Genomic DNA, 14913 nt, shown 5'->3' with positions numbered 1-14913 from the left:
TGCTAGAAAAACAAATAAATCACTAAGATGCACTTGTCACACCCTTTTCTCCCGCATCTTCTGTTTGTGCATGCATGTGAGCATGTGTGTGTGTGTGTGTGCGCGTCTGTGTAAACCTGGAGTGACAGCACACGCCACAGGAATGCCGACGGCACTCAGACAATAAAAGAAAAGGTGGAAGAAATCCCCAGTGAAAGGAGAGATGCTGCCCAACTAGATCTACTGGTTTGCAGTAAAGAAAATCAGTTTGTCGGTTCCAGCAGGAGGAACTGGTTACATTTCCAGTTTCTTGTTACACCTCGTACATTTCCAGGGAAAATGAATATAAATAAGAGGCGGCACGGTGGTGCAATGGTTAGCGATTCTCCCTTACAGCAAAAAGGTTGCTGGTTGAGTCCGATTTAACTTTAAATTGCAGTGAATGAGAGGGTGAATGGTTGTATGTCTGTATATACATGTCAATTGGTGGTCCAAAATGTTCCCACCCTCTAACCCAATGGCACATGGGATAGGCTCAAGCCCTTAAGTATATACTGTATATATTCATTCATTCATTCATTCATTTATCCTGCAATCAGGGTGTGTGAGAGGCGGGGTACACCCTGGTCCAGTCACCAGTCAATCAGAGGGCCATATTTAGAGACATTAAACCATGTCTGAGGGGGTTCTCAGTCATTCAAGTCATGGTGATATGGGTATAGACAAAGATGGCTTCTTTGACTCCTCTCTTGAGCTATACGTCTTCTCTGCCAGGAATACTGACATAGCTGTCTTCAAACGAATGGCCCTTGTCCTTCAGGTGTTGGTGGACAAATTTGCACACACAGACCAGGCCCATCTAGACCCTCATAACAACCAGGAAAGATCCACCACCAGAACCAGCCCCCGGTAACGTCCACATGAACCTCGGTACATGTGAGCCAAAAGTTTTCACTCCTTTTGTTTAGCTTTACCTATTCACATTCAAATCCAGGTAACACCACAAAGTTGCCCTTTTGTTCCAACGAGCGACACTCCCATTAGCACAACAACCCCCCTTACAGCTAGTTTCTACAGATCAACTTTTCCATTTACACAAGCCCGCATAACATCGACCCGCCCAAAACCCTGGCAGTTACATTCAGAAACACACCACAGGTAATTAGAACTGAAGAAGCCTCTTGGATGAGGAGTAAAATGTCTTCGATTGGAAAAATTGAAGTCCAGTTGCCAATTCAAGAAGATTTAAACAAGAGTAAACCATTCATTCTCTCACTCCCTGTCCGAAACCAACCAGGGACCTTCTTGCTATGAGGCGGAAGAGCTTACCCCCGTGCAACAGTGCCACCAGGGATCAAAGATATTTAAAATGTAATTTTGAATATCACGCATGGATTGTCACAAATGAAATTATAATAATAGATAGGTGATGAAAGCAATACAGAAAATGCAAACAAAAAGTAACATAAAATATATAGATATAGATATGTTTTTATTTTAATTTTGTCATTTATTTTTTAAAATTTTCAATTCAAGCAATAAAATTGAAGACGTAGACATCTTGACAATCAATCTTGCATTGATGTTGCTCTGACATTGTTCTTAAACTGCCAGTCTGACAATATGGAGGAATTCCATTATGGATATCAATAATTCCATTACAGTCAGAGCTGCTGTTCGACAAAATGTTAAATCTGATGTTTGCAAAGCTGAAGCCCTGTACCATCAGTTCAAAAGGAGATATGATTACCCACACCCACACACACACATGCACACACGCATGCACGCACTGTCAGAAAAGGAACTGTCTTGCCACAAGGCGTAGCCGTCTCCTGCAGGTGTCGTACATTATACAGAAGTAGAGCGGTGCCATGTGCGCTAATGACTCAACTGAAAACATGGTCTGTGCACAGCAGCCTCTCGAGATCCCCAAATCAAGTGTTTTTTTTTTTCAGGTCATGACCTCAAACAGTGTCTCTTGCTGATTTCCAGATCATCCCTGCTTGTGTTTTGATCAATTTTGAGCGTATTTCTGATTTTCCAACTCAATTTCTGATTCATTGCTGTTTCATTTTATAACCGTTTTAATTCAAAAGGCTGTGTCTGATATTATCCCAGGACCACATGAACCCCTCCACATATCTGCCGGTCCACCATATCTTGGATCTACTTGCAACTAAAATTAGCTCAAGCATTCAAACGTAATGTGGTTTATTCGATCATTGTGATGACAGACGTTGCTTCACTATGAAGATAAAATCACTTTCTAAAGTCTTTCAGATATTTGTACAGTAGAAACTAATAGAAAAATCCTTACTTGTAGTACTTCATCTTAAAAAAAAAAAAGAAAAAGAAAAAAAAGTCCCTTAACTGTCTGACAAACTGTATCATGATAAAACTGCAGGTCCTGTGACAATTGAACTTCAGTTTGTGCATAAAGGCGAGCCGGCAGCCCCGTGGAAACACTAAAAGTAGTCTCTTTGGAAATACATTTCAATTCACCGCCTCATCTCGCCACTTCCCTACACCTGTGATTTCCATCACCCCCCCACCCCCCACCCCTTGGCTACCATCACTGCTGCAGCTGAACACGGGTTTGCATTCGCTTGGGAGGTGTGCCGAGGACTGCTGGGAGGGGCACAGGAAGGGGTGCTTACACAATGAGGCAGCACGAGAGGAAACCAGCTGAGAGGAAGAGGAGAAAGAATGGCCTGGAAGGAGGGGTTGTTGTTGCAGGTTAAGACGAATTTAGCGAGGCTTGATTAGCTTCTGGGTCAGCATCAGCAATCGTATGTGTGTGTGTGTGTGTCTGAGCCACAACTGAGACCTTTACGATAGACTGTGCATCACATGACCTGTCAGGTGACCCCTTTGGACAGACACATGCACCTGTATATTGGATATCAAGGAGAAAGATATAAGGCTGTGTAATTGTGTAATTATTTTTCTTCTTTTAAGGTCTTTATTTATATCCTAACCTTACAGTGGTTAGCGCTTCCACCGCACAGCAAGAAGGTCCCTGGTTCGATTCCGACATGAGTGCCATTCCGTGTGGAGGTTGTCTGCTCCGGGTTCTCTGGCTTCCTTCCACAGACCAAAAACATGCAGGACATTCATTCCCTCACTCAACAGTGTGAATGAATGAGTAAATGGTTGCATGTCTCTCTATATGGCGACCAGTCAAAAGTGTAACCCTCCTCTGGCCCAAAAACTGCTGGGATAGGCTCAAGATACATATAATGAACAGATAATTAATGAAAGCGTAATGATCTCAATTTATACGGCGTTTTCTCACATTGCAGTTTCATAGCTAACTAGATCGCATTCACCCATTCACCCAGTCACATGCTAACCAATGCAAGGCGCTAGCCAGGCCATTGGGTGCAACTCATGGTTCAGTATCTTGCCTAAGGACACTTTGGGAAGCAGACAGGAGGAGCCAGGAACCAAACACCAACTCTGGATTAGAGGGAGGCCTTCTCTGCCAACAACAATGTTCATTAACAAGTAAACAGAATCCGTGCAGCGATCTATGATTGTACATCCGGGGCAACCCTGGATGACCGTGCCTTTTAAAGACCTTCCTGCGGGGAACTTCGATTCCATTTATCAACCAGCAGTTGCACGCGCTGGTTGAGCCACACATATCCGGGGCTGTATTGACATTAGTCTGGTCGGGATAGGATGAACAAACAACGTCTCTTGTTAGCTCACAGTTGAGCATTAGCAAAGCCAACAAGCAAACAAGGACAGCAGTGTGGGAATGAAGCGAGCCTCAGTCTTGACTCTTAAATGCAGAGGACACGAGGACACGTCAGTCATACCCATCCAAACTGGCGTTGGGAGACACATACAAGCTAGGATTTGGCTAACAGAGAGAAATCCCCCGGTGCCGTTCTGCAGCAGAGAACTTCGCGACGCCTTATTCCCTCCAACCTCAGTCGAAGAGTGTTCCATTTGTAAAGTCAAGTCGAGACGTGATTTATTAATACAGTGCCAAATCACAATGCAATGCCGAGGAAAAACAGCTTTTTACTGGTGCAGAAACCTCAGACAGATCGAAGTTTGATGCAGGCGGCCTTCTGTCTCAACCGGTTGTTGTGGAAGTAGAGAGAGTGTGTGACGCAGGTCGAGTCATGGTGTTTGTAAGGATGTCAACTCACCGCTATAAAGGACCAGGGGAGAAGTTGGTACTGAAATAACAAAAAAATTAAAAACACTGGAACTGCGATGATTGAGTGAATAGTGGGAAAGAGACAATTAGAAGTGAAGAGGATATATAAGAAGTGTAAAAGATGCTGAGAGACACAAAAAAATGAATATATTTTTGAGGAAGATTAATGGTTTAATCCAAAAAGGGACACTAAACAAGGAAAAAAAACAATCCCATCTGGGCTGGTGCATCGTACACGCCGACTGTGGAACCCTGCAAAAACTCATAGAGCCTTGTCGTCATGGCGATGTGGCTATCTTTCTTTTGTTCATTTTATCTTGGAAAAAGAAAGAGGAGCTGATGAAACAGCTGCCTGGCCAGAATCTCATATTCTGCATGTACCAGTGGACATTGAGGAAAGCGGAATAAAAAGGCACTGAATTACAACTTCTTATTTTTATTTTAGTTTTTTTCATGATCACCAGCTCACTTTTGCCATTCACAGCCCCTCTGTTGTATTTGATGGGCATTATATTATTTAACTGGAAGCAAAATTAGTACAAGAACAAATCAAATAAAGGAAAAACGAAATTAAATATAAAAAAACAACATTTGAACCAATATTAGACTTAAACAACATCTAACAAAATTAAAAAAAAAAAAAAAAAAAAAACTTAAAAAGCTGAAGGAAGGTCTGGTCCACTGCCCAAAAACATTCGATAGGCTCATTGGAGACCCGAGATCACCCAAATATCTAAATAAGTGAATGGTTGTTTGTCTCTACACTCGGCCCAGTGACAGACTGGGGACCTGCCCAGGGTGAGTCCTGATTCTGGACCAATGACAGCTAGGATGAGCGACCAGTGACCCCGCATGACCCTAACTGTAGGATACCCCAGTACAGAGAATTAATGAAGTAATGAACTTGTGAAAAAGGCACGTCGGGGGATTGACACAGAACCAGAACGTAGCGAACAAGACATTCTGACGCTCTTTTCCGAATGTTCTCTTAACCACCGTCTTTTACCCAACGAGTGGAGAGTCTCGCTTTCCAGCCAGCAGATGTGACCTGTCCGGTCCAAAATAAGCTGCATCGTTCCAGATTGAAAGTAGAACAGCTTGGTTGTGTGTGTGTGTGTGGCCTCTGCCGCGCACGCACACGCAAGTGGGTGTTCAATGATCCATCCATCCATCCATCCATCCATCTATGTATCATATTCTTCCCCTTTCAGTTACTCCCTTCAGGGGTCGCCACAGCAAATCAACCTTCTCCATCCAACCCTTTTCTCTGTATCCTCCTCTCTCACACCAACTACCTTCATATCTCATCCTACATCCATAAATCTTCTCTTTGGTCTTCCTCAAGAGCCCCTGACTGGCAACTCCAATTCCGGCATCCGTCTACCAATACATTCACTATCCCTCCTCTGTACATGACCCAACCATCTCAGTCCTGCTGCTCTAATCATATCTCCCTTTGATTTTCTCATTCCTGATCCTACCCACTATTCACACGGGCACACTAAATACGCACATTAATAATAATAATACAGTAGTAACACAGAAACCAAACAAAAAAAGTGCTGGAGCTGCTCAGCATCTATGAACCACCCCCCCAGCTGCAGCCCCCCACCCCCACACCTCAGGGCCGCAGCATCCTCCCCCCAGCTCCAGCCTCAAACCGGAGGGCGGCGGGGGACTCACCCAGAGTTTTGACAGCGATCTGTCGCGTCAGCGGCGGCGGCAGGTTGATGCAAACCAGGTCCACGTCCTGGTGGAGCAGCACGTCGTCGATCCGGTTCGTGTAGAAGGGGACGTTCATCTCCTTGGCGAGCTCCTCCGCCTCCTCCTGCGTGCGGCCCCACAGCGCTTTAACGGCGAAACCCTCGTTCTTCAGCAGCGGGATGATGACCCGGGCGGTCAGGCTGGTGCCGAACACGCCTACCCCCGGCAGCATGGTCGAGCCAACCACCACCACCGCCTTCCCCCTCCGCCTCCTCCTCCTCAACCACTATTGTGTCCCCCCGCGGCGGCTTCCGGGGGCGCAACTGCAGCGACGGCGGCAGCGGTTCGACGGAAGCGAAGCGCCAGCCGCGACCGTCAGGTCGGCCATCCACCTGCGGCGTAACTCCCGCCGTTCTGCATGCTCAGCCCTCCCCCCACGAACGGGGACGGAGTACCGGGACGATCAGCGCAAAGCGATCCGAACCGTAGGCGCGTTAAACGGACGCGTCGAGGACACCGGGGGTTCCGCAGCGGGCGGCGCACCAACACCAACACCGCCTGAGCCAGGCGGAGGGCATATCACCTCCTCCCGGGCTCCGCTCCTCTTTGTTAAAAACGCCAAAAAAAGCAAATAAAATAAACACAAACGCCACCGCCGGTGAACCGATACGTGGTCTGCGGGCGGTTGAGGCGCTCGATGATCCCGGCGTATTCAGCGGCTCCGCCGCGCTCTCTCTTCGGAGGATCCGGCGCCGAGCTGGGGATGTTGCGGCTCCGAGCTGCGCTGTCAAAGTCACACACACACACACACACACACACACACACACACACACACACACACACACACACATACACACATACAGACATACGCGCACGAACGCTCATGCGCAAGCACAGGAAGCTGTGCGAAAAACCTTTCACAATAAAACACAACCGCGCATCCGGTCTTAAAAATTTGTCTGAAACGAATTGTTTTGGAATTGGAAGGAGCACAAACAGAAATAGCATTCAAATGGATCTGTACTCATATATATATATATATATATATATATATATATATATATATATATATATATATACATGTGTGTGTGTTTGTATGTATATATATATATGAGTACAGATCCGCACACATATATTCATACACACACACAGGTCTATACACACACAGGTCTATATATAATTAAAACAGAAACAGCATTTTACAAAATAAGTATTTGATGTTACATGAAATGCAGCAGCCTACATGAGATACACTGGAAAGATGAAAACCTTCGCTCATTATTATCATTCTGCCCACATCTCTCTTTACACTAGATTTACACTCACATAATACTCTGAAGGGATATGCAATGAAACAGATGAAACAGGCACACATATAAAACATGTTCATACAATACTGTAGCATTTTAGTCAGGGAAAACACCTGCTTCACGGTAAAATGTCGGTTTAATAAGCATTAGCTGTTGTTGGCCACAGCCACGTCACACAAGACTCAGTACAACTAACCGTTCCGGCTCAATTCCAGGTAAAAAAAAAAACCTAGAATTCCTTGCACCCCAGACCACACCCACAAAACTCCCCGCAACCCCAAAACCACACAGAAAACAAGCATCAACCTAAACCCCAATATTCGTGACTCGCTACACTACCCCCCTCTTAGTGAAATCCTCGACCCTGAGGACAAAGTCTCACATCTTCTCCTCCTAGCTTGTCCTTCTGGCGTGGTTTCTTGGGGCTGTGTTGTTTCCCCACATCCGGGCGTGTGGATGGTCCCGGGCTTGGACGGAGGATAATCAACACAGAGGCGCCACTCACCCCCCTTCTTGGGCACCAGAACCACTGGAGATGCCCAGGGGCTTTCAGACGGTTCAATGATGCCCACGTGCTGCATCTTGGCCAGTACCTGCTCTGCTGCTTCCTGTCGGCCCAAGGGGAGGCGGCGTAGACGCTGTCATATAGGTGCAGCAGTGCCTGTATCTATTGAGTGTTGCACAAGAGAGGTCCGACCCAGCTCTGCCTCATCACCGGAGAAGCAGTCGTGGAACTCCGTCAATAGCTGCCAAAGTTGCTCTTGCTGTTGTGCGTTGAGGTTCTCTGCACTCCTTTGCCATAACTCATGCAGTGCTTTTGTTTTTTTCTCCTCCCAGCCCGGTATACTTCCACAGCCCCCGGGCCTCAGCGCTGGGTGCCCATGGGTGCCTGCAGTAACAGCTGGGAGGCACGCAGCCTGCTCTGGCCATTGCTGAACATCTGGGAGGGATGTATCACATGTAGCTTCCTGCCCTCTGGTGGTCCCCCTTTACGTAGCAGGTGTGGGGTCCTGGAGGCAGAACTGCTGTACGCCAGGTATCTAGAGGCCCCACATTCACCACCAGTCCATCACTAAAACTCAGAGCGGCCTTACTCAGGTCCAACTGGCAGCCCTTCTGTTGCAAAACCTCCTGGCCAAAAATACATGAGTCTTGTACTTCTGCTACCCACACAGTATGTGTCATGGTCCACCCCCCAACCATGACCCTCAGCAGGCTCCTCCCCTTCATTGGTGCTAGCGCACCAGTAACTGTTCGGAGTTGAACTGCTGTGTCTTCCAGCTGCATCCCCACCGGCACCACCTCAGGCCGCACCAACGTGACTGTTGATCCAGTGCCGACCAAAGCCGTGCATGGAACATCCTCTATGCAGATGGGGTATATGGCAAAAGTCCGAAACGGAAGTCCTTCCTACCACTACCAAGCCCTGCCCTCTGTCCCTGCAGGCACATGGAACAGGGTCGTGCTGAGCTGGTAGGGCACGGGACCTTGTTGTGGGGTCTCTAAGCGTCCTGCCTATCATGACCCCCTCTGGGCAGGGCAGTTCCTTTGCAGGTGTCCCACCACACCCCAGCAGTGGTGTGCCTGGCCTTCCGGCTGTGTCTGCTGGACCGCTCCCTGTGTTCGCTGGTGATGCTCCACAGCCACAGTGAGGCCCTTGATCATTTCAGCCACCTCATCCACCCATGGTGGTCGCTGGAGAGTCTTATCACACTCATCAGCTGCTCTGACCTGCAGAGTAGCATCCTGTAGCGTAGTGCCCACCACTGGCTCTCTCTCCAGCGCATATTCCAGGGCGTCAGTCAGGGTGTGGGGACAAGCTAGCTGGGTGTGAACACGCAGATCAGGAGTGGATCCCCTCAGCGTCTCTGACGTCCGTGTAATTCCGATCTCAAGAGTTCTGAGCGAAAACTCTGTCCATAACGCCACCCTGGCGCACCCGTTAGTGCGCTGTACTTAGCTCTCTCACTCGGGTCCAAAAGGGAAGCATTGCAAGACAAGCATTGTCCGTTAGACAAAGGTCGAACTGGAGGGCTTTTCACTCATCAGCCCAGCCATTTGCATGAGCTAACAATTCGATCAGAGCATGGAAAGCATCCCAGTCCGACTTTCCAGCGTATTTAGTAGTCTTTATCTTCATCGGTGCTTTCGGTCCAAGGGCGCCGCCATCTTTGTTGACATCCTTACCAGACGCGATGCCTGACGTCATCGGTGCGCGGGGAAAGCGCTCTTTTCTAACCCTTCCTGCCTCCCAGCAGCCGCCGAGCAGGGCTTCTCTTAGAACGCGGATTCACTCTTCACTTTGGTGTGTGTCTGATGACAAGTGTCAAACTGTCCTCTACACCCCGGTGTAAAGCAAGGACACCCTTCTCCTACCTCCATCATGACACACATCGCGCATATACATATATGCATATGTATATGTATGTGTCGCGCATATACATATCGCGCATATACATATATGCATATGTATATGTATGTGTATGTATGTATCAGTGATTTGCAGTCAGTAGAGGTAGGGGAGGCCAGCCTCACCTGACATCACAGAAAGCAAAAAATGCAAAATGAAAAAATAAATTAAATTGCTATATTTATTCAGTGATGTGTACTATAAAGTTATTTTCCACGGAGCTTCACCATTTTTAGTTTTTTTTTTCAGAATTGCTAAAAAAAATTCACATTTACCGTTCAAATATGAAGAGACGTGCGGTGACATGGCAACCGGCTGAGCCCACTATGGATTGCGCAATGATTATGCTAACTGTGCTGCCATGCTATGTACTGAGACCGTATTGCTGTCTCTGTGGATGTCACTATTAAAAAAACGCTTTTAATATATGAAATAAATTTCCATAGTTTAGCTGATGTGTTGAATGTTTTTCGTCAACAACTGTAATGTGTTTCTCGTGTTTCTCAAAATCATAAAACGACTGCAAAGAGACATTTAGTGAGGCACGCAGTGACGGTGCCTCATGATAGGGGGCACCGCTGATCCCAAGGATCCTTCTTACTACTCGGCTACAGAATAATAGTATTAGCAATAGCAAGCTACAATAAACAGTTAGCAAGTCAAGTGCAGCCATCCAGCTATTTTTGCCGATCTCATCGGGCTGTATAGCTCACAAACGGTGAGGGCTAAATGTAAATCTGCTGGGCAGCTTCTCAATTTTTTGGCCCAGAGGGATCTTATTCAAATAGTCTTGAGGCAACAAAGTAGCTCCAGCCAGTGGTCACCGTTCCGGCTACGACAGCAGCGGTGGAGCGCTCATTCTCGGCACCGAAAAGACTCAAAACGTACAGTCGGAACAGGACCGATCAAGGACGACTGTCCTCACTGGCAGTGAAAGAAACGGAAGACTTCTACAAGCAAGCTATCAATGCTTCAGAAGGAGCGGCGCATGGACTTCACTTATAAGTAAAGGTAAGAGATAATAACATTTTTTTTTTACATGTGCTTTTTGCTATGCTACAGTTTGTATATGTAAAGCATGCTGATATGACATTTCAAACAAAACACATCAACTGCTACCAATACAATGGTGAATAAGATACTTGAACTCCTCCACTTGGAGCAGGACCTCTCTCCGACCCGGAGTGGGTATTCCACCCGTTTCCAGTTGAGCCCCATGGTCTCGGATTTGGAGGTGCTTCACACTCGGCCGCTTCACACTGTGAATGCTGCAAACCATTCCAGTGAGAGCTGTAGATCATTTTCTGATGAAGCCAACAGAGCCACATCAACTGCAAAATACAGAGACTCGATACTGTGGTCACCAAACAGGATCCCCTCTGCTCCCTGGCTCCACCTAGAAATTCTGTCTGTAAATGTTATGAAGAAAATCGGTGACAAAGGGCGGCCCTGGTGACAAAGGGCGGACAAAGGGAGTCCAACTTTTACCGTAAATGGGTCCGACTTACAACCCCCAAAATCTGTTGACAAGTTCACTGTTTGATTTTCCCAAATGTTTCCTTAAACCACGGAATTTTTGGAGGGACATAAGCCGTAACTAAACACATTAGCACTACCGGTACTAGTGAATTGAAGTCAAATCAAATTTTATTTACATAGCGCTAAATCACAATAGGGTTGTCTCATGACACTTTCTACATAGAACAGGTCAAGAGCGCACACAGAAACCCATCACTCACCACTCACAGCATTTAATGACGGTGGACAATAACCTACTTTTGTTGAAGTGCTTGTCAGGTGCATTTGATAGTCAATCCTAATATCTCCGAATTTAGGAATCCCAATCAAAACCTACCACAGAGTCGGGACGAGGGCCCAAAATACCAGTTGGTATGAAAACCTCTTATGTAGATGTCACATGCAAGATCTGATAGCGAGGATTTTGTTTTTCAAACAAATTACTGTAGTGTCCCCTTTTTTCTCTGCTTGGCTGATAAATAAATTAGGAGGCTTCAAGATGGCGGTCAGATTTCGTTTGTTTATGACACTTCAGAACGAAGCGTCAACAGAAGGCAGGGATCGGGAGTCTTTGAAGAGGAAAGAGGATTTGAATTTCATCACTGGTGAGATTAAGATGGTCCCCGCAGGATCTTGGATTTGACAGAGTGGATGAAGATGCAGACGCAGATAAAGACTGCATGATGCTGCTGGGCACAACACCCCGATCATAAACCCAAAAATACCAAGCGCATTAGTAGGAGTAAAAAATAAATGTAAGAAGTTGGTAAGGGGCTACCTGAGAGCAGGCAAAGCCAGACCAGCACTAAACATCATGTGAATTTGATGCAATGTTTAAAACAAATGAGGAGTCATTTGGGAAGGTGCAATGAAATAATCAGGTAGATCGTAATTAAGGTCTTTTAATTATCACATGCTGCATCAGATATATTGCTATTACATTCCACCGTGAGGCTCGGCTTTAGAAAGAAACTTTTCGGGAAGCCTCTTACATTTAGATTACAATTATGACACCTTTATTACACCTACACAGTTTGACGAATGATGAATTTTGCAAATGCAGCAGAGAACAAAGACATTAGTGAGGAAATGAAACATCCTTAGAAACAGCCCAGAGCAACGTGTTAACACACTACATTATATGAATTTGAATTTTCATGAGATAAACCTTTACCATTTCATGAGGAATGACTAATTTTAAATGTGATTTATCGTAAATTGTGGTAAATATGATCAAGCAGTGGCTATGGTTAAGAATTAATACATTTTCTGTAAAAAACCTATCTCAAAACCTCTGTTGTCAAAACCAGTTTACAGAAACCAACAGAGTTAGGAAATGTATGTGTTTGTCTGTGTGTGTTTTTGATTCGACTAAATCAAATGTTGGTATGGTTTGTTTTTGGGAGACGTTGCAGGGCCAGTCAGCTCAGGCTGCATTGCAAAGCAAGTATTCTGACAGAAGGGTTTAATTTCAATGTTACACCCAAATGCTACGACTAAACTTTATCTAAAAAGCAAACTCGAATAGAAATAATCGGTAAGAATTTATACATAAGTCGGTTTCCAAAGGCCTGTGAATTTTCTTTTATTGATGACCGTGACGTAATTACAAACATCAGCGTGTCAAAAAATATTTTTAAAAGAACTTTGTCAGATGAATGACATCTAGTGGAAAAATGGTAGAACTACAGCATGTCAAGAGCAAAGACACTGTCATTTGTTCAGCTGAACATTTGTAAAAGAAATGTTTCTCAGATTATTAGTTTCATATATTATGTCATGCAGGGATGTTTGTGGCGTGTCTAACCATTAAATAAACCATAAACCTATTGTAATATTATGATTATTCTCATGAATTTTGTAATTGACATTGTAATACAGTAAATCCTGTAGCATTATTCATATATATGTATACATATATATGTATATATGTATAAATATTTACATATATATATACAAAAGTGAATGCATATATTTTCATACATACATATATAGCCATACATACTCATACAAACAAAGATATACACAAATGCACATACACACACAAACATATACATGTATGTATATTTAAAAAAAAACAAAACAACTAAAAATAAATAATTATATATATATATATACATACATATATGTTGGGCTACTGCAGATCAAAGAAGGAGAGGAGTAAGGCCTGTTGTAGAGAGAGAGAACAGGAAAGGCAAGAGTGTGGAACCGAGATTAGGGACTTTGAATATTGGGACAGTGACAGTACAAGGTAGAGTTGGTTGACATGATGTAGCGAAAGAAGGTGTATATACTGTGTGTCCAGGAGATCAGGTGGAAAGGTAGTAAGGCTAGAAGCTTAGGAGCAGGTTTTAAGTTGTAATATCATGGTACTGACCAGAAGGAAATTGAGTAGGCATTATCTTGAAGGAGGAGTTTGTTAGGAATGTTCTGGAAATGAAAAGAATGTCAGAGAGACTTATGAGTCTGAAACTGGAAATTGAAGTTGTGATGCTCAATGTTGTTAGTGGCTATGCCCCGCAGGTGGGGTGTGAGTTTGAGGAGAGGGAGAAGTTTTGGAATGACTTAAATGAAGTGATGCAGAATATCCCCAGAGATGAGAGAGTGGTAATTGGTGCAGAATTCGATAGGCACGTTGGTGCAGACAATAGAGGGGATGAAGAAGTGATGGGCAGATTTGGTATACAGGATAGGAATGCAGAGAGATAGATGGTGGTAGACTATGCAAAAAGGATGGAAATGGCTGTAGTGAATACTTTTTTTCCAGAAAAGGCAGGAACATATGGTAACTTATAAGAGCGGAGGTAGGAGCAGGCAGGTAGACAACATCTTGTATAGACGAGACAATCTGATAGAGATCAGTGACTGCAAAGTAGTGGTAGGTGACAGTGTTGCCAGACAGCATAGGATAGTGGTTTGTAGGATGATTCTGGTGACAAAGAAGATCAAGAGGACAGAGGCAGAGGACAAAGAGGTGGAAGCAGAAAAGGGAGGAGCGTTGTATGTTTTTCAGGGAGGAGTTGATAAAGGCTCTGGGTGGTCAGGGAGAGCTTCCAGATGACTGTTGAAATGTTCTTGTCTTGGCAACTGGACTTGAATTTCTTCACTTGAAGACTGCACAACTACAGCAAAGTTGATCAGGGAGACAGGTAGGAGAGGCCTTGGTCTGTCGTCTGGAAGGAAAGTAGAAGGAGACTTGGTGGGTGAAATGGAAAAGTGCAGGAGTACATGGGGAGGGTGGTGGTTTGCAAAGATGAAGTGGAACATTAAGAGGACTGAAGAGAAAAGACAGGAGTACAGGGAGAGCGTAAGGTAAAGATGGGGTTGCCCAGAGGTTGCAAAGGTAAAATAAAGTGCATACGATGACTTGTATGTTCGGTTGGACAGTAAGGAGGGAGAGAATGATTTATACAAGGTAGTGAAACACGGATATAGAGATGGAAAGGATGTACAGCCAGTCCAGGTGATTAAGGATAGGAAGGAAAAATTTATTGACAGATGCTAGAAGTGTGATGGGAAGATTGAAAGAGTACTATGAATAGCTGATGTATGAGGAAAATGAAAGAGAGGGAAAGGTAAAAGACTATTGTGGACCACAAAGTAGCAGAGAATAGTAAAAGTGAAGTGAGGAAGGCACTGAAGAGGATGAAGTGTGGAAAGGCAGTTGCTCCTGATGATATACCTGTGGAGGTTTGGAAGTGTCTAGAAGATGCAGCAGTATAGTTTCTGGCGAGATTATTCAACATACAATGAAGTTATGGGAAAGAGTGGTGGAAACTAGACTGAGAGCAGAAGTCAGTATTTGTGAGCAGCAGTGC

At 45.0% G+C, this 14913-nt stretch overlaps 1 protein-coding gene across 1 annotated transcript in view; it reads right to left on the bottom strand.

The window, feature by feature from the left end:
• Positions 1 to 6714, bottom strand: part of gfod1 (glucose-fructose oxidoreductase domain containing 1) — a 33472-nt gene extending 26758 nt beyond the window's left edge. Inside the window, exon 1 of the mRNA XM_086160380.1 lies at positions 5837 to 6714. Coding sequence (XP_086016506.1) covers positions 5837 to 6089 — 253 coding nt within the window. The 5' untranslated portion in view covers positions 6090 to 6714. The remainder of the gene's footprint in view (positions 1 to 5836) is intronic.
• Positions 6715 to 14913: the final 8199 nt, after the last annotated feature.

This window comes from Fistularia commersonii, chromosome 15 (assembly GCF_037954325.1).
Source record: "Fistularia commersonii isolate RoL2024-O1a breed Wild chromosome 15, RoL_Fcom_v1.0, whole genome shotgun sequence".
Lineage (NCBI taxonomy): Eukaryota > Metazoa > Chordata > Actinopteri > Syngnathiformes > Fistulariidae > Fistularia > Fistularia commersonii.
This window is presented reverse-complemented; position numbering and strand designations above follow the sequence as displayed.